At 46.8% G+C, this 21,318-nt stretch overlaps 1 protein-coding gene across 1 annotated transcript; it reads right to left on the bottom strand.

The window, feature by feature from the left end:
• Positions 1-966: 966 nt before the first annotated feature.
• LOC125536567 (remorin 4.1-like) lies at positions 967-2,601 on the bottom strand. The gene is made up of 2 exons (XM_048699803.1): positions 1,675-2,601; positions 967-1,567 (listed from the first exon to the last, which is right to left on the bottom strand). Exons 1-2 carry the CDS (start codon positions 2,407-2,409, stop codon positions 1,376-1,378), a joined length of 927 nt encoding a protein of 308 aa, XP_048555760.1. The 5' UTR covers positions 2,410-2,601; the 3' UTR covers positions 967-1,375.
• Between the last annotated feature and the right edge of the window lie 18,717 nt (positions 2,602-21,318).

Here is a 21,318-nt window from a genome sequence, read left to right as displayed (position 1 = left end):
CCAAGTGCAGGGGATCCATGGGATTCGTATCCTCTCTCTTTGAACAAGCGCACGGAATTATTCAGGTATTGTCTGATCCAGCATTGACGCCTGGTCGTCTTGTGTCCATGATGATGGTATGCAATGCAACAGCAAAAAAATGCATACATGTGCTGCATTCACATGCACAGGCACGCTGTTACCATCAAACTACTATTTCTAGTCAACAGAAATCTTAACAATTCTTTGATTCGCAGAGATCCTGTTCTTTCTTATCGAACTGAAATTTCTGCGGAATTCGTATAAAATGTAGTACTAGTATATGAAAGTGGCGAGCGTCATTATTCTATGCCCCCATGCTGAGAATCCAAAGTTGCCAAGCTCAGATACTTCTGAATTCAGCACACAAGAGCAATATGAAGAGCACAGGTCACTGTCAATCGAGGGTACGTAACTGATGTTGGTTGAGCTTGGTTGTGCTAATTTGGAGCATTATCGAACTACGCGAGACCAACACATAAAAATAATTTCCGATTTGCAATGGATACGCTCAGATATGTCATGCGTGCTGCATGACTGTCACCTTGTTTTTTTGTTCTCTCGAATACGCACCAGTGACTCTCACCTAGTTAACGTTCTGCCGGTGAAGTGACAAGTCAGGGCACGTTCTGCTGTTCACAGTGAAGCCGGTAGGTCGCATGCCATCATCAAGGCAGAGAACTCAGTTTGGTACTTGAGTTCCAAATTACTGATCGTTTGACTACTCTTCACCAGATCTTGAGAAGTCAAAACAAAAGCAACTCTTCGTCAGTACACTGGGCCTCCAAGATTTTTTATGTCAAAGTGTTGTTAGTCGAGCATTGAAGAAACCATAAAAGAAGCCGGACAAGGTGTTGGGGGACAGAGAAAGGACTGTTCAGCTGAAATAAATGACACGGATGAACACTTAGAAATCAAGAAACTGGTGATTCAAAAGGCTTGCGAATGTGCACACACCACACAACAGTAATTTACTGCATATCTTGTTCATATTGACACACACACAATATCCTTGATCGGAAACAAAAAACAAAAACAAAAACAAAAACAAAATACAGGCGGCTCTTGCACTTGGACTGAGCAGGCAGAGCACACCCTTCCATTCTTATGCTATGTACTAAGTACTCCATATCGAACACGAGAAATGCAGAAGGAAGAAAGAGGGAACGATGGCACACCACACCATACATGTGGATACAACACTAAAACGAGAGTTCCACACAGCGAAGCAGCGAGCAAAGGAGGTTCCTGTGAAGCGAAGCAGTGAACGATCCGGCGACGGCGACGGCGAGTAAAAAGCGAAACAATGGCGGGACGTTGATCAAGGAGGAGGAGCAGCAGAGCAGGGCTGGGCGGCTCAGAAGAAGGAGCGCTTGGTGGGCGCCCTCCCGACGGCCCGCATGAAGTTGGCGAGCTCCAGCACGCGCGCCACCTTGGTGCCCCTCTTGGCCTCCGCCGACGCGCGCTTGTCCTCCGCCTTCCGCCGGGCCCTGGCCACCTCGTTCTGCGCCTTCTCCATCGCCTTGGCCCGCTTCTCCTCCAGCTTCCTCTGCACGCACCGGAGTTTCACATTCACACGATCAGAATTCATTCAGAGAGAGCATGGTCTGGTGCGGATTGATCGTTGATGGAGAGGATTGGAGCAGTGTGTAGTACCTCGTACTTGTTGAGCCATGCGCTGGCCTTCTCGACCTGGTCGCCCTCCCACCCGTTGATCACCACCTCCTCGCGCTTGAAGCGGTTGTTGACCTTGGCGACCTCCGCGATCTGCCACGCCGCGATCTTGGTCTCCACCTCGCCCTTCTTCACCTGCCCCACCGACACCTCGTCGCCCTGTCCGGCACCGGCACCGGGCGCCGCCACCTCCACCGGGCGCGGCGACAGCCCCCGGCGCGGCGACGGGATGGGGTTGCTGTCCGGCACGATGGCCAGCGGGTTCGTCTCCTCCAGCTCCTCCTCGCCGATCCTCCCCAGCGCGTCCTCGTTCGCCGCGCGGTCCACGCTCTCCCTGTGGCCCGCCGCGGCGGAGGACGAGGCGTTAGCGCTGGCTGCTGCGGCGACCATGGCCGAGAACTCCCTGCTCATAGTAGGGAAGAGCTCGCTGGGGGCGGTGTCGCTCCCGACGGAGCGGATCGACGTGTGTCTGCTCCCCCCTGCCCCCGCCGCAGACCCCCACGAGTCCCTGCTGCCCGGCCGGCTCCGGCGGTACAGGCTCAGCGCGCGGGGCGGGCTCAGCGCGTGGATGTCCCTGAACTCTGGCTCCTCCTCTTCCTCCTCGATCGGCCGCCGCTGGTGCTGCTGCTGCTCCCCGCTCCCGCTTCCCTGCTCGACGCCGCGGCTGACGATGCTGCTGCTGCTGCTGCCACTAACCGCCGTTTGTCCACTCAACATGTGGCACCTCACCTCCGGCCTACCTGATCGTACCAACCTCCGCCGCTAATGCGCTAAGCCACTACTGTCGCACAAGAAACCATCTGCGATTAATTTGAGTTCGGTTGGAGCTGAGCTGAGGCTGGGGATGCGATCGAGCTGAGCTGAGCGGTGCGGGTGTGGTCTGTGGTGCGGTGGTGAGTAGGATGGTGGCGCAAGGAGCCTTCTTAAATAGAGGCCAGGTTGTGGCAGCGGAGGCGCCCACCAATGGAGGGCGGGGATTAGAGAGTGAGAGGAAAGAAATCGGGATATTTTCCTATTTCGGTTTCCATTCCCGCTCCTTTTGGTGCTGCTTCGTCGCGCTTTCTTATTCCGGAGATTATGTTTGTTTTCTGGGAGCGCAAGGGTCGCGTGGGCAAAGTGCGCTGACTCACACTATCATATTTCCGTTCCACCATGCATCATCCTCTTTGCCTCCCTTAATAATACCACATGATTTTTTTTGGCCATCTCTTTGCACTCTTCAGGTTTCCATCGTATACTAGTACCGAGTCATCTCCGACGTGCAAACCAACCTGTGATTGGATTGGATAATTTGAGGGGCAGTGGTATTCTCAAACCATCAATGTTTAAGTTTTGATGCTCGCATTATTAGTGGATTTATTTCAGTATTTACGGCGATGCGCTTTTTGTGGGAGGAGACATTTGGCGGGAGACATTTGTGACTCACACGATCACCCAATGCTGCCCGCATACATTTCAAGTCGGGTACCAACTAACTAGACAAAATTCACGCAAAAATGGTGAATCTTCATATACACAGAACGAAATTCATTACATTACAAAGATTTTTCAGTACATTTTGAACATTTAGGACAAACAAATGGGTCCGACCCTAAAGCTATCTTACGGCGGTACCCGTCGTCCACTTCCTTTGTATTCCGCACCGGCGACCACGTTCTTCATCTGCTATCTCCATGAACAGCGACGAGGTTTAAGACCCGTGAAGTGAAGGTGCGGTCTTCGGCGAGGAAGAGTAGAACATGGGAGACGGACCGGCCCATTTGGGACACAATGCCTTGCCACCTCCCATGCCCTACTCATCCTCGAAGGAGTCTGCGACCTATCCGTTGCCGGTCCCGGTGGACGTGAGCTCTATAATAGACGTGGACGGTCTGTCACTGTCCACCTGCCACAAGTGCACCCGAAAGTTGGACAACGACATGTAGGACGCACAGTTGGCGGTGTTCTCGTCCTCGACCGCCAGCGCTTGTGCGGCCGCGTCTGCGTCCGGCTGCGCCGGTACTGTGTTGCGAGTGTCGCCTTGAGCACGCATGGCCTTATAGAGCATCTGCTGCTCCGCGACGAAGTACGAGTTCGTCGTGGCCATGGCAGCTACGACCTCCTCGCTTGCGCACTCGCCGTAGATTTGGCCCTCCACCATCCGGTGCTTCTTGAGGAGGAGCAGGTTGTACCTCTACTCCTCTTGCGCCTGCCGGAACGCCGACATAGGAGCCCGCGTAGGCTGCTCCTCATCCGCCGTGGCAGTGTCGTAATGCGCCTACGCCTGCTCTATGGTCAAGCAGGCATGCACCGATGCCGGCTCCGGGGCGGTGTCGTCGTCGGACCTCGTCTCCATTGTGGGATCGTCGACGGAGAGCTCGAGGAAGCTAGCAGGCATGCCGGCCTCGATCCGCATGGCACGTCAGCTCTGCTAGGCGGCCACAAGGGCGGCGATCTCGTGCTTCATATCCGACGACAGTCTCTCCCATGGAGCGTTCCCACTCGCTCTCATGGTGGATATTGTGCAAGGGAGGAGGATGCGGAGCGGGTGTTGTCGGTGTCAAAACTGGCCGATCTTGGGTAAGGGGTCCCGAACTGTGCGTCTAAGGATCGAAGGTAATAGGAGACAAAGGGGACACAATGTTTACCTAGGTTCGGGCCCTCTTAATGGAGGTAAAACCCTACTTCCTGCTTGATTGTCTTTGATGAGTATAGGGGTTACAAGAGTCGATCTACCTCGAGATCGTAATGGCTAAACCTTAGCTATCTAGCCTATATGAATTCTGATAACCTCTACGGACTAAACCCTCTGGTTTATATACACACCGGAGGGGCCTAGGGTTGTATAGAGTCGGTATGCAGAAGAAGGAAATTACATATCCGGACGCCAATCTTGCCACCCACGCATAGGAGAGTCCTATCCGGACACGGGGGAAGGTCTCCTACCTTGTATCTTCATGGCCCATCAGTCCGGCCCATATCACACAGCCCGGACACCCGAGGACCCCCTAATCCAGGACTCCCTCAGTAGCCCCAGAACCAGTCTTCAATGACAATATGTTCGGCACACAAATTGTCTTCAGCATTGCAAGGCAGGTTCCTCCCCCCGAATACTTCAAAGAAATCTTCTGAATGAAAGAGTTGTATCCGGCTCTGCATGATAATCACAACCCTCAACCACGAAGGCAAAATATTTAATCAAAATAATGCCTGTCAATTGACAATTTTTCGGTGAAACGCCACATCTAACCCCTTTAACATTTTGAACCGTTTTTTGCCTCCCGCTTCGTGTTTTGAGGCGCAGCCTCTATTGACATGTCTTGTCAAAACAAAGATTGTGTCCACTTATTGCGGGATCCTCATCGATATGGTTTGGGTAATCTAACTGTGCCATTCGCACGACCCCTGGGGAACAGGCGAGTTTTAAGGCTTGAGGGGGGGGGTTGATATTCACTGCCTATATAAGAGGATAAAGATTCCTCCTTCTTCCCATACCTTCTTCCTTCTCCCGCTTTCCCATCCTCGAGCTCCAGCGCCCAAACTTCAATCTCTCCCACCACCGTCAACCTCTCCGGCCATGTCTGGATCTGGCTCCAAGGGCAATTGGGAGGCCTCCTCCGTCATGAAGAAGGACATTAAGGAGCTCCGGGAGGCGGGGTATCTGTCTGCGGACATCGCACACAGGCTCCCTGCTAAGAAGCAAGTCATCCCCACCCCGGAGCCCGGCGAAAGGGTCGTGTTCATCCCTCACTTCCTCCGCGGGCTAGGGCTCCCCCTCCACCCCTTTGTCCGTGGCCTCATGTTCTACTTGGGGCTAGATTTCCATGATCTAGCCCCAAAATCTTTCCTGCACATCTCGGCGTTTATCGTCGTGTGTGAGGCGCTACTCCGCACCCCCCACACTTCGGCCTTTGGCTCAATGTCTTCAATGTGAAGCCGAAGGTGGTCGACGGGCAGCACGCGGACTGCAGCGGCGCCATGGTGAGCAAGCTCCCCAACACCGCCTAAAGGGGCCTTTTGTGGAGACCGTCAAGGTCTGGCAACAAGAGTGGTTCTACATGTTGGGGAATGTAGTAATTTCAAAAAAAAATACGTACACGCAAGATCATGGTGATGCATAGCAACGAGAGGGGAAGAGTGTTTTCCACGTACCCTCATAGACCATAAGCGAAGCGTTATGACACCACGGTTGATGTATTCGTATGTCTTCATGATCGACCGATCCTAGTACCGAAAGTACGACACCTCCGCGATCTGCACACGTTCGGCTCGGTGACGTCCCACAAACTCTCGATCCAGCTGAGTGTCGAGGGAGAGCTTCGTCAGCACGATGGCGTGTTGACGGTCATGATGATGCTACCGTCGTAGGGCTTTGCCTAAGCACTACGATGATATGACCGAGGTGGATTATGGTGAAGGGGGGCACCGCACACGGCTAAGGGATCAATGATCAACTTGTGTGTCCATGGGGTGCCCCCCTCCTCTATATATAAAGGAATGGAGGAGGGGAGGGCCGACCCTCTCTATGGCGCGCCCTACGGGAGTCCTACTCCCACCGGGAGTAGGATTCCCCCCTTCCCTAGTTGGAGTAGGAGAAGAAGGGAAGGAGGAGCAGGAGAGAAGGAAAGGCCCCCCCAGACCTATTCCAACTCGGCCTCCTGCCCAAGGGGAGCGCACCTGCCCCTTGTGGTCTGGTGTGCTTCCTTCTTATGGCCCATAAGGCCCATAACTTCTCCTGGGGGGTTCCGGTAACCTCCCGGTACTCCGAAAAAATGGCCGAACCACTCGGAACCATTCTAATGTCCAAACATAGGCATCCAATATATCGATCTTTATGTCTCAACCATTTCGAGACTCCTCGTCATGCCCGTGATCACATCCGGGACTTTGAAAAACCTTCGGTTCATCAAAACACATAAACTGATAATACCGATCATCACCGAACGTTAAGTGTGTGGACCCTATGGGTTCGAGAACTATGTAGACATGACCGAGACTCACTTCCTGTAAATAACCAATAGCGGAACCTAGACGCTCATATTAGTTCCTACATATTCTACGAAGATCTTTATCGGTCAAACCGCATAACAACATACGTTGTTCCCTTTGTCATCGGTATGTTACTTGCCCGAGATTCGATCGTCGGTATCTCAATACCTAGTTCAATCTCGTTACCAGCAAGTCTCCTTACTCGTTCCATAATGCATCATCCCGCAACTAACTCATTAGTCACAATGCTTTATTTAACACTATCTTAAATTTCGTTTCCTTATTTAACACTGAAAACCTTTTCTTCCCTATCTAACAACGAGTCTAAAATTTATGCCCTTTATGACACTTTCGTCCATTTTAAGCCTAAATGACACCTGAAAAGACCCTTTTGCTCTTCATGTGATATGTATGTGTGCGGAACAGTAGCACACACACAACATCAGTATGGGGCAGTAGCACACACACAATGGCAAGACGTGCACATGCACGCAACACACACACACACACACAGCGGCATCACATACACACACAACACACACACACGCATCACACAACAACGCACACCCACGAATCAACACACACAAAACAGCATGCATACACACACAAACATGCAGTCACGCGGCAACACACTGAGCAACACGCGCAGCAGCATACACACGCATGCACACACACAAACACGCAACACCACATACACACAGGCAATATCAGCAGTGCACACGTGCGCGCGCGCACACACACACACACAACATCAGCAGCACACACGCGCGCGCACACACAACAGCACGCACGCGCGCACAAACATACAACATGAGGGGCAAAGGAGTCTTCTCAGTTGTCATTGAGGCTCAAAATTGTTGGGGAACATAGTAATTTCAAAAATTTCCTACGCACACGCAAGATCATGGTGATGCATAGCAACGAGAGGGGAGAGTGTTGTCTACGTACCCTCGTAGACCGTTCGCGGAAGCGTTATATCAACGCGGTTGATGTAGTCGTACGTCTTCACGATCCGACCGATCCAAGTACCGAAAGCACGTCACCTCCGAGTTCTGCACACGTTCGGCTCGGTGACGTCCTCGCCTTATCGATCCAGCAAGAGGGGCGAAGTAGTAGATGAGTTCCGGCAGCACGACGGCGTGGTGACGGTGTTGGTGAAGAACAATCTCCGCAGGGCTTCGCCTAAGCACTACGAAAACTAGGGCGGATGATAAACTAGAGGGGACGGGGTTGCCGGCACACGGCTTGGTGTTTCCTAATGTCTTTGGTGCTAGCCCTGCCCCTCTATTTATATGTTGAGCCCTGGGGTCGAAACTTGGAGCAAAAGCCTCCTCAAAGTCGGTTTTGCTCGAAAGGCAAGAGTCCCACTCAGACTCCAGGACCAAACGCCACAATCCTTGGCGTCTGGCCCAGACGCAATGGGCCTCGGCGTCTGGTCCTTGGACAGACGCCAGGGTCTCCGGCGTTTGGCCCCCTGGCCTCCGTAAAACTCCTTTTGCACCGACTTATAGCCCCATGGGCCTGACCCCTTGGCCAAACCATATCATCCAATATATGAATCTTTACCTCCGGACCATTCCGGAGCTCCTCGTCATGTCCGTGATCTCATCCGGGACTCCGAACAACATTCCGTCACCAACATACATAACTCATATAATACTATATCGTTAATGAACGTTAAGCGTGCGGACCCTACGGGTTCGAGAACAATGTAGACATGACCGAGACACATCTCCGGTTAATAACCAATAGCGGAACCTGGATGCTCATATTGGCTCCTACATATTCTACGAAGATCTTTATCGGTCAGACCGCATAACAACATACGTTGTTCCCTTTGTCATCGGTATGTTACTTGCTCGAGATTCGATCATCGGTATCTCAATACCTAGTTCAATCTCGTTACCGGCAAGTCTCTTTACTCGTTCCGTAATACATCATCCCGCAACTAACTCATTAGTTGCAATGCTTGTAAGGCTTATAGTGATGTGCATTACCGAGTGGGCCCAGAGATACTTCTCCGACAATCGGAGTGACAAATCCTAATCTCGAAATACGCCAACCCAACAAGTACCTTCGGAGACACCTGTAGAGCATCTTTATAATCACCCAGTTACGTTGTGACGTTTGGTGGCACACAAAGTGTTCCTCCGGTAAACGGGAGTTGCATAATCTCATAGTCATAGGAACATGCATAAGTCATGAAGAAAGCAATAACAACAAACTAAACGATGAAGTGCTAAGCTAATGAAATGGGTCAAGTCAATCACATCATTCTCCTAATGATGTGATCCCGTTAATCAAATGACAACTCATGTCTATGGTTAGGAAACATAACCATCTTTGATCAATGAGCTAGTCAAGTAGAAGCATACTAGTGACACTCTGTTTGTCTATGTATTCACACATGTATTATGTTTCCTGTTAATACAATTCTAGCATGAATAATAAACATTTATCATGATATAAGGAAATAAATAATAACTTTATTATTGCCTCTAGGGCATATTTCCTTCAAAAATAGACAAAAGTGTCATAAAAGGCATAAAATTTACACTCTTTGTTAGATAGGGAAGAAATAATTTGTCATAAAATTTAGACACGGTGTTAAATAAGGAATTCTCTCTATAGTGATGTGCATTACTGAGAGGGCCCAGAGATACCACTCCGATACTCGGAGTGAAAAATCCTAATCTCGATATATGCCAACTCAACAAACACCATTGGAGACACCTGTAGAGCACCTTTATAATCACCCAGTTACGTTGTGACGTTTGGTAGCACACAAATTGTTCCTCCGGTATTCGGGAGTTGCATGATCACATAGTCATAGGAACATGTATAGGTTATGGAGAAAGCAATATCAACAAACTAAATGATCATCGTGCTAAGCTAACGGATGGGTCAAGTCAATCACATCATTCTCTAATGTTGTTATCCCGTTAATCAAATGACAACTCATGTCTATGGTTAGGAAACATAACCATCATTGATTCAACGAGCTAGTCAAGTAGAGGCAAATTAGTGAGACTCTGTTTGTCTATGTATTCACACATGTACTAAGTTTCCGGTTAATACAATTCTAGCACGAATAATAAACATTTGTCATGATATAAGGAAATAAATAATAACTTTATAGTTGCCTCTAGGGCATATTTCCTTCAGTCTCCCACTTGCACTAGAGTCAATAATCTAGTTCACATCATCATGTGATTTAACACCAATAGTTCACATCTTTATGTGATTAATTCACATCTCCATGTGACTAATACCCAAAGGGTTTACTAGAGTCAATAATATAGTTCACATCACTATGTGATTAACACCCAAAGAGTTATCATGTTTTGCTTGTGAGAGAAGTTTAGTCTACGGGTCTGCAACATTCAGATCCGTATGTATTTTTCAAATTTCTGTGTCCACAATACTCTGCACGAAGCTAATCTTAGCTAATTGCTACCACTTTCAATATGTATCTAGATCAAGACTTAGAGTCATCTAGATCAATGTAAAAAGCTTGCATCGACATAACTCTTTACGATGAACTATTTTATCACCTCCATAACCGAGAAATATTTTCTTAGTCCTCTAAGGATAATTTTGACCGTTGTCCAGTGATCTACTCCTAGATCACTATTGTACTCCCTTGCCAGAATCATGCTAAGGTATACAATAGGACTTGTACACAGCATGGCATACTTTATAGAACCTATGGCTGAGGCAAGGGAATGACTTTCATTCTCTTTCTCTCTTCTGCCGTGGTCGGGCTTTGAGTCTTACTCAATTTCACACCTTGTAACACAGGCAAGAACTCTTTCTTTGACTGTTCCATTTTGAACTACTTCAAAATCTTGTCAAGGTATGTACTCATTGAAAAAACTTATCAAGCGTCTTGATCTATCTCTATAGATCTTGATGCTTAATAATGTAAGCAGCTTCACGAGGTCTTTCTTTGAAAAACTCCTTTCAAACACTCCTTTATGCTTTGCAGAATAATTCTACATTATTTCCGATCAACAATATGTCATTCACATATACTTATCAGAAATGTTGTAGTGCTCCCACTCACTTTCTTGTAAATACAGGCTTCACCGCAAGTCTGTATAAAACCATATGCTTTGATCACTTTATCAAAGCATATATTCCAACTCCGAGATGCTTGCACCAGTCCATAGATGGATCGCTAGAGCTTGCTCACTTTGTTAGCACCTTTAGGATCGACAAAACCTTTTGGTTGCATCATATACAACTCTTCTTTAAGAAATCGATTAAGGAATGCAGTTTTGACATCCATTTGCCAGATTTCATAAAACGCGGCAACTGCTAACATGATTCGGACAGACTTTTAAGCATCAATACGAGTGAGAATATCTCATCATAGTCAACACCTTGAACTTGTCGAAAACATTTTTGCGACAATTCGAGCTTTGTAGATAGTAACACTACTATCAGCATCCGTCTTCCTCTTGAAGATCCATTTATTCTCAGTGACTCACCGATCATCGGGAAAGTCAATCAAAGTCCATACTTTTTTCTCATACATGGATCCCATCTCAGATTTCATGGCCTCAAGCCATTTTGCGGAATCTAGGCTCATCATCGCTTCCTCATAGTTCATAGGTTCGTCATGGTCTAGTAACATGACTTCCAGAACAGGATTATCGTACCACTCTGGTGCGGACCGTACTCTGGTTGACCTACGAGGTTCGGTAGTAACTTGATCTGAAGTTTCATGATCATCATCATTAGCTTCCTGACTAATTGGTGTAGGAATCACTGGAACTGATTTCTGTGATGGACTACTTTCCAATTTGGGAGAAGGTACAATTACCTCATAAAGTTCTACTTTCCTCCCACTCACTTATTTCGAGAGAAACTCCTTCTCTAGAAAGGATCCATTCTTAGCAACAAAATATCTTGCCTTCGGATCTGTGATAGGAGGTGTACCCAACAGTTTCTTTTGGGTATCCTATGAAGACACACTACTCCAATTTGGGTTCGAGCTTATCAGTTTGAAACTTTTTCACATAAGCATCACAACCCCAAACTTTAAGAAACGGCAGCTTTGGTTTCTTGCCAAACCATAGTCATACGGTGTCATCTCAACAGATTTAGATGGTGCCGTATTTAACGTGAATGCAACTGTCTCTAATGCATAACCCCAAAACGATAATGGTAAATCGATAAGACACATCATAGATCACACCATATCCAATAAAGTACGATTACAACATTCGGACACACCATTATGCTGTGGTGTTCCAGGTCGTGTGAGTTGCGAAACTATTCCACATTTTCTCAAATGAAGACAAAACTCGTAACTCAAATATTCGCGTCCGCGGTCAGATCGTAGAAACTTTATTTTCTTGTTATGATGATTTTCCACTTCACTCTAAAATTCTTTGAACTTTTCAAATGTTTCAGACTTATGTTTCATTAAGTAGATATACCCATATCTGCTCAACTCATCTGTGAAGGTAAGAAAATAACGATACCCGCCGCGAGCCTCAACACTTATCAGATCGCATACATCAGTGTATATTATTTCCAATAAGTCAGTTGCTCGCTCCGTTGTTCCGGAGAACAGAGTCTTAGTCATCTTGCCCATGAGGCATGGTTCGCAAGCATCAAGTGATTCATAATCAAGTGATTCCAAAAGTCCATCAACATGGAGTTTCTTCATGCGCTTTACACCAATATGACCTAAGCGGCAGTGCCACAAATAAGTTGCACTATCATTATTAACTTTGCATCTTTTGGCTTCAATATTATGAATATGTGTATCACTACGATCGAGATTCAATAAACCATTCACCTTGGGTGTATGACCATTGAAGGTTTTATTCATGTAAACAGAACAACAATTATTCTCTGACATTAAATGAATAACCATATTGCAATAAACATGATCAAATCATATTCATGCTTAACGGACACACCAAATAACATTTATTTAGGCACTAATCCCGAAAGTATAGGGAGTGTGCGATGATGATCATATCAATCTTGGAACTACTTCCAACACACATCGTCACTTCACCCTTAACTAGTCTCTGTTCATTCTGCAACTCCCGTTTCGAGTTACTAATCTTAGCAACTGAACTAGTATCAAATACTGAGGGGTTGCTATAAACACTAGTAAAGTACACATCAATAACATGTATATCAAATATACCTTTGTTCACTTTGCCATCCTTCGTACCCGACAAATACTTGGGGCAGTTCTGCTTCCAGTGACCAGTCCCTTTGTAGTAGAAGCACTTAGTCTCAGGCTTAGGTCTAGACTTGGGCTTCTTCACTTGAGCAGCAACTTGCTTGCCGTTCTTCTTGAAGTTCCCCTTCTTCCCTTTGTCCTTTTCTTGAAACTAATGGTCTTGTCAACTATCAACACTTGATGCTTTTCTTGGTTTCTACCTTCGTCGATTTCGGCATCACGAAGAGCTTGGGAATCGTTTCCGTTATCCCTTTCATATTATAGTTCATCACGAAGTTCTAGTAACTTGGTGATAGTGACTAGAGAACTCTGTCAATCACTATCTTATCTGGAAGATTAACTCCCACTTGATTCAAGTGATTGTAGTACTCAGGCATTCTGAGCACATGCTCACTAGCTGAGCTACTCTCCTCCATCTTGTAGGCAAAGTGCTAGTCAAAGGTCTCATACCTTTCGACATGGGCATGAGTTTGAAATACTAATTTCAACTCTTGGAATATCTCATATGCTCCGTGGCGTTCAAAATGTCTTTGAAGCCCCGATTCTAAGCCGTAAAGCATGGTGCACTAAACTATCAAGTAGTCATCATATCGAGCTTGCCAAACATTCATAATGTCTGCATCTGCTCCTGCAATCGGTTTTTCACCTAGCGGTGCATCAAGGACATAATTCTTATGTGCAACAATGAGGATAATCCTCAGATCACGGATCCAATCTGCATCATTGCTACTAACATCTTTCAACTTAATTTTCACTAGGAACATATCAAAAATAAAATAGGGGAGCTAAACGCGAGATATTGATCTACAACATAGATATGCTAATACTACCAGGACTAAGTTCATGATAAATTTAAAGTCCAATTAATCATATTACTTAAGAACTCCCACTTAGATAGACATCCCTCTAATCATCTAAGTGATCACATGATCCATATCAACTAAACCATGTCCGATCATCACGTGAGATGGAGTAGTTTTCAATGGTGAACATCACTATGTTGATCATATCTACTATATGATTCACGCTCGACCTTTCGGTCTTAGTGTTCCGAGGCCATATCTGCATATGCTAGGCTCGTCAAGTTTAACCCGAGTATTCTGCGTGTGCAAAATTGGCTTGCATCCGTTGTATGTGAACGTAGAGCTTATGACACCCGATCATCACATGGTGTCTCGGCGCGACGAACTTTCGCAATGGTGCATACTCAGGGAGAACACTTATACCTTGAAATTTAGTGAGAGATCATCTTATAATGCTACCGTCAAACTAAGCAAAATAAGATGCTTAAATGATAAACATCACATGCAATCAATATAAGTGATATTATATGGCCATCATCATCTTGTGCCTTTGATCTCCATCTCCAAGCACCTTCATGATCATCATCGTCACCGGCTTGACACCTTGATCTCCATTGAAGCATCGTTGTCGTCTCGCCAACTATTGCTTCTATGACTATCGCTACCGCTTAGTGATAAAGTAAAGCAATTACATGGCGATTGCATTTGATACAATAAAGCGACAACCATATGGCTCCTGCCAGTTGCTGATAACTCTGTTACAAAACATGATCATCTAATACAATAAAATTTAGCATCATATCTTGACCATATCACATTACAACATGCCTTGCAAAAACAAGTTAGACGTCCTCTACTTTGTTGTTGCAAGTTTTACGTGGCTGCTACGGGCTTAGCAAGAACCGTTCTTACCTACGGATCAAAAACCACAACGTGGTATAGTGAATGCTTTTTGATCTTCAGAAAGAACCCTGTTCATTGAACTGATTCAACTAAAGTTGGAGAAACTGACACCCACTAGCCACCTATGTGCGAAGCACGTCGGTAGAACCAGTCTCGCGTAAGTGTATGCGTAATGTCGATCTGAGCTGCTTCATCCAACAATACCGCTGAATCAAGAATCAACTAGTGACGGCAAGCAATATGTATATACCCACGTGTTGGGGAACGTAGTAATTTCAAAATTTTCCTACGCACACGCAGGATCATGGTGATGCATAGCAACGAGAGGGAAGAGTGTTGTCTACGTACCCTCGTAGACCGTTCGCGGAAGCGTTATATCAACGCGGTTGATGTAGTTGTACGTCTTCACGATCCGACCGATGCAAGTACCGAAAGCACGGCACCTCCGAGTTCTGCACACGTTCGGCTCGGTGACGTCCTCGCCTTCTCGATCCAGCAAGAGGGGTGAAGTAGTAGATGAGTTTCGGCAGCACGACGGTGTGGTGACGGTGTTGGTGAAAAATAATCTCCATAGGGCTTCGCCTAAGCACTACGAAAACTATGACGGAGGACAAACTAGAGGAGACGGGGTTGCCGGCACACGACCTGGTGTTTCTTGATGTGTCTTGGGTGCTAGCCCTGCCCCTCTATTCATATGTTAAGCCTTGGGCTCGAAACTTGGAGTAAAAGCCTCCACAAAGTCGGTTTCACCCGAAAGACAAGAGTCCTTCTTGGACTCCAGGGCCAGACGCCAGGGTTCCCAGCATCTGGACCCAGACGCCAGGGACCCTGGCGTCTGGCCTCTGGACTCCGCAAAACTTCCTTTTGCGGTTTCCAAAACCTCGTGGGCTTTGCCCTTTGGCCCAGACAAAGTGTTCTCGTGCCCAAACATTTCAAGAAACATCCGGAACCCCTTCCGGTGATTTCCGGAACCCCTCCGGAGATCAAACACTACTATCCACATATCAATCTTTACTTCCGGACCATTCCGGAGTTCCTCATCATATCCGTGATCTCATCTGAAACTCCGAACAACATTCGGTCACCAACATACATAACTCATAGTACTATATCGTCAATGAACATTAAGCGTGCGGACCCTACGGGTTCGAGAACTATGTAGACATGACCGAGACACCTCTCTGGTCAATAACCAATAGCGGGACCTGGATTCCCATATTGGCTCCTACATATTCTACGAAGATCTTTATCGGTCAGACCGCATAACAACATACGTTGTTCCCTTTGTCATCGGTATGTTACTTGCCTCGAGATTCGATCATCGGTATCTCAATACCTAGTTCAATCTCATTACCAGCAAGTCTCTTTACTCATTCCGTAATACGTCATCCCGCAACTAACTCATTAGTTGCAATGCTTGCAAGGCTTATAGTGATGTGCATTACCGAGTGGGCCCAGAGATACCTCTCCGACAATCGAAGTGAAAAATCCTAATCTTGAAATACGCCAACCCAACAAGTACCTTTGGAGACACCTGTAGAGCACCTTTATAATCACCCAGTTACATTGTGAAGTTTGGTGGCACACAAAGTGTTCCTTCGGTAAACGGGAGTTGCATAATCTCATAGTCATAGGAACATGTATAAGTCATGAAGAAAGCAATAGCAACAAACTAAATGATCAAGTGCTAAGCTAACGGAATGGGTCAAGTCAATCACATCATTCTCCTAATGATGTGATCTCGTTAATCAAATGACAACTCATGTCTATGGTTAGGAAACTTGACCATCTTTGATCAATGAGCTAGTCAAGTAGAGGCATACTAGTGACACTCTGTTTGTCTATGTATTCACACATGTATTATGTTTCCGGTTAATACAATTCTAGCATGAATAATAAACATTTATCATGAAATAAGGAAATAAATAATAACTTTATTATTGCCTCTAGGGCATATTTCCTTCAGTCTCCCACTTGCACTAGAGTCAATAATCTAGATCACATCGCCATGTGATTTAACACTAATAGTTCACAATACCATGTGATTAACACCCATAGTTCACATCGCCATGTGACCAACACTCAAAGGGTTTACTAGAGTCAGTAATCTAGTTCACATCGCCATGTGATTAACACCCAAAGAGTACTAAGGTGTGATCATGTTTTGCTTGTGAGAGAAGTTTAGTCAACGGGACTGCCACATTCAGAACTATAAGTATTTTGCAAATTTCTATGTCAACAATGCTCTGCACGGAGCTACTCTAGCTAATTGCTCCCACTTTGAATATGTATCTAGATCGAGACTTAGAGTCATCCAGATCGGTGTCAAAGCTTGAATCGACGTAACTCTTTAAGACGAACCTTTTGTCACCTCCATAATCGAGAAACATATCCTTATTCCACTAAGGATAATTTTGACCGCTGTCCAGTGATCTACTCCTAGATCACTATTGTACTCCCTTGCCAAAAACAATGTAGGGTATACAATAGATCTGGTACACAGCATGGCATACTTTATAGAACCTATGGCTGAGGCAAGGGAATGACTTTCATTCTCTTTCTCTCTTCTGCCGTGGTCGGGCTTTGAGTCTTACTCAATTTCACACCTTGTAACACAGGCAAGAACTCTTTCTTTGACTGTTCCATTTTGAACTACTTCAAAATCTTGTCAAGGTATGTACTCATTAAAAAACTTATCAAGCGTCTTGATCTATCTCTATAGATCTTGATGCTTAATATGTAAGCAGCTTCACCAAGGTTTTTCTTTCAAAAGCTCCTTTCAAACACTCCTTTATGCTTTGCAGAATAATTCTACATTATTTCCGATCAACAATATGTCATTCACATATACTTATCAGAAATGTTGTAGTGCTCCCACTCACTTTCTTGTAAATACAGGCTTCACCGCAAGTCTGTATAAAACCATATGCTTTGATCACTTTATCAAAGCATATATTCCAACTCCGAGATGCTTGCACCAGTCCATAGATGGATCGCTAGAGCTTGCTCACTTTGTTAGCACCTTTAGGATCGACAAAACCTTTTGGTTGCATCATATACAACTCTTCTTTAAGAAATCGATTAAGGAATGCAGTTTTGTTTATCCATTTGGCAGATTTCATAAAATGCGGCAATTGTTAACATGATTCGGACAGACTTAAGTATAGATACGAGTGAGAAACTCTCATCGTAGTCAACACCTTGAACTTGTCGAAAACCTTTTTGCGACAATTCTAGCTTTGTAGATAGTAACACTACTATTAGCGTCCGTCTTCCTCTTGAAGATCCATTTAATCTCAATGGCTCGCCAATCATTGGGAAAGCATGGTCGCAGACGACCGAAGACATCGACCTTGACAGCGAGAATCCGGCCACACCGGTAAGTGTGTTATTCCTGAACATACATTCAGTCCACAAGTTGTTGGGCATAATGAGTTTTCCGTCCCTTACTCAGGGCTGGATTGTGATAGCCTGGCTTAATAGGGATGATAGACTACTCATATCAATAAGGAATTCATTATTTTTCCGGGATCCCATTCCGACAGAACTCCAAAGTGAAGCATGCTCAGCTTGGAGTAGTTTCAGGATGGGTGACTGACCGGGAAGTTGCTCCCGGGTGCACACGAGTGAGGACAAAGTGCATAGAAAAGACTAGTATTGATCTGTGGGACCAGTCTAGATCCCGCCAGGAGTAACGACCATCGGCGCGTGTGTTCGGGGCATTACAAGTTGGTATCAGAGCCGACCCTCGCAGTTACACGGATGTTTGCGGACGGGTGCATGGTCATGTTGTTCATGACGTTTGTGACCCGTCGTGGCACATGGCATGGCACATGTACCGAACTGGATGCACAGACGTATGTGCCTAGAGGGAACGTTCCTGTGGCCCAACGAGGACGTCCGTTCCTCTGAGTGGGGGTGTATGTGATAGCCTGGCTTAATAGGCATGGCACATGTATCGGACTGGATGCACAGACGTATGTGCCAAGAGGGAACGTTCTTGTGGCCCGACGAGGACGTCGGTTCCTCTGAGTGGGGGTGTATGTGATAGCTTGGTGTAACGCCCCGAGACCGATATGCCAGGTGTCTCCCAGTTATTCGCTGCCGTTGCCATGTCTTTGCTTGCGTGTTGCATTTCATCATGTCATCATGTGCATTGCATCATCATGTTTTCAAAATTTTCATCCGTCCGGGTCTCCCCGTTCCTTCTGTTGTCCGTTCTGAGTCCAAGCACACTTGCATGCGCCCGCGGCATGTCCGAAATATTATTTTATAAGTGGCCGGAAAATTTTCTCGGATTGCGATGAAAGTTGGTGTGCGGTCTTATTTTAGTGTAGGTAGACCGCCTATCAAATTTCATCGTGTTCGGAGTCCATTTGATGCCCCAATGGATAACTATAGCGGCAGTATAGCCGGTCTATCGTCGGACGTTTTCGGTCTCTGGAAACAGTCGCCGGGCCTCCCTCTCTTCTCTTCTCTCAGCTCGGGACCGTCTACACAGCCCACTACCTACCGCCAGGTCCAACCTAACCTCTCTCGTCAGCCCGCGGACCTCCTCGCGCGCGCGTCCGAAAGCTGTCCCGGACCCGACCCGCGCAGTCGCCACCGTCGTGTCCGGATCATCCCCAAACATCTACGTTTTGTTAATTGGGCTTCCTAACCTAGTTTTTCTTGAACCGCCCGATTTTGATCGGAGGGTCCAAATCTACCGTAAACTCCCTCTCTTTCCTTATATAAAAACTCCCTAGCCTATTTTGGACAAACACTAAAATCTAGGGACTTGTCCCTGCCGCCGCCGCCGCAATCATCTCCTAGATCCCCATCGGGATCCACCCTGATCCATCCCATCGCAGCGCCGCAACCCCACCAAACATCACTCGGCTTCGTGTCCAGCCAATCTAGAGCATATCTCCTCCCTGCCACGATCTGGATTGAGGAGCCCGAGCCTCTGCAGCCTCTCCCGCTCGAGGGCCTCCATGCCGTCTTCGCCAAGCACAGGGAGATGAACCCCTCCCGAGACCAGCCCCGCCATGGCCTTCAAGCTATTGCCAACCCATCATCATCTTCAAGCGCACTGCGGCCGCATCCTCATCAGCCCCGTCGCCGCCGGCGACCTCAACCACCACGGCGTCGCCCTCATCCATCAGGCCAGGACCCTTCGCGCCCTCTCCTTCCCTTCCTCCTTTTCCCTTTCTTCTCTCTCTCTCTCATTTGGAGCTCTCTGTCTCCCAGAGACCACCCAGCGCCGACGACCTCGAGCTGCCATGGATGGAGGCCGCCAAGTCCCTCCGAACCCAGCCTTCCCGAACGCCGCGTCGTCGTTCCTCCTTTGCATCCCCGAGCGCTCCTCACGAGCCCCTACTTCCTTCTCCTCCTTCCCCGCTGCTCTCTCTCTGAAAGTCCCTTTCTCTTCTCTGCAGGTGTGGTCGTCGACCGTCATGGCGCCGCTGCCCTCGTTGATTACCAGGGTGGAACCTGATCTGGATCTCCCCTGCCGGGTCCAAGCCGCCGTCGCCCGAAGCCTCGCTGCCGGCCTCTACTTCCTCTGATTCGAGCACGAGGATGAGCAAGGCGTGCCCCTCGTTGACCCTCTGGATCGACGACTGTGACAAATGCACGCGTCGAACTGCGTCCTGCCGCGTGGGTCGCTTCCAGCGCCCTCCTGGCCTCGTCCCGATTCCATGCCCAGCTCCCCTGTCGGCCCTCCTCTGCGTTGCCAACTGGGCCAAAGCCCATGGTGAGGCCCAGCGCCTCCTTTGTATTTTTTTATTTCTTTATTCCCTATTGGGCCTCTGCTTAGTTTCAGCCTGTTATGTTTTTTTCCTGCCTGTGATTTTAGCTTTTATTCCAGAGATGACTGTTTTACAGAAACCCCCCTGTTGTTCATGCATATTTTATCTCTCAAACTGTGCATCATATTAAAACAAGTTATATATGAAAAATGCTTAGAATTATGTGTAGATTAATAATATGCCATTTTCATCTATGTTTAAAATGCTTAAAATGTTGTTTGTTTAAATTTTGCCCTTGCCATGCTAAAATGATTTATTTCATAACTAAATAACCGTAGCTCCAAATCTAATAATCTTTATATCTAAATGGGGTGAAAAAATGTCTAGTTTAACATGGTGGCATCACTTTGCATGTTTAACAACTCTAAAATATGGCTTAGGGCATAACAGTACCAAATCCATAAATATGCACATGAGGATTTTCCGGACTTGTTGCTTGTTGTTCTGGCCTCATTTAAACTTGCCTATGTAGGTAGTTTTCATTTGCTTCACCCCTTGCCATGTTTAACAACATTTAATATTGTTGAGTACCTAAACGAGATAGAACTAAATAAGTCGTGTGATGTTCCGTCAATATGCAACCCGTTGCATATTGAGCTCCACTTAATTTGTAGATTGGTTTGTTGCACTTTGCCATGCCATGCATATTTAAACCGGACATGCATCATACTTGGTTGTGCATCATGCCATGCTTAGGTGATGATTGTTTACTTTGTTGTTTGCTTCTTTCCAAGTTGCTTCTCGCGTTAGCTTCGGTTTCGTTCCGGAGTTGTGAGGATTCGTTCGACTTCGTCCATTTGTCTTCTTCATGGACTCGTTCTTCTTCCTTGCGGGATCTCAGGCAAGATGACCATACCCTCAAAATCAATTCTATCTTTGCTTGCTAGATTCTCGCTCTTTTGCTATGCCTATGCTGCGATACCTACCACTTGCTATATCATGCCTCCCA

This window comes from Triticum urartu, chromosome 2, assembly GCF_003073215.2.
Source record: "Triticum urartu cultivar G1812 chromosome 2, Tu2.1, whole genome shotgun sequence".
Lineage (NCBI taxonomy): Eukaryota > Viridiplantae > Streptophyta > Magnoliopsida > Poales > Poaceae > Triticum > Triticum urartu.
This window is presented reverse-complemented; position numbering and strand designations above follow the sequence as displayed.

What these genes read in the sequence shown, in the direction of transcription:
- LOC125536567 (XM_048699803.1), bottom strand. Translation starts at nt 2,409, where the DNA reads ATGTTGAGTGGACAAACGGCGGTTAGTGGCAGCAGCAGCAGCAGCATC. An exon ending in CATGGCTCAACAAGTACGAG is followed by an intron (nt 1,568 to 1,674) that starts GTACTACACACT and finishes CGGTGCGTGCAG; the next exon opens with AGGAAGCTGGAGGAGAAGCG.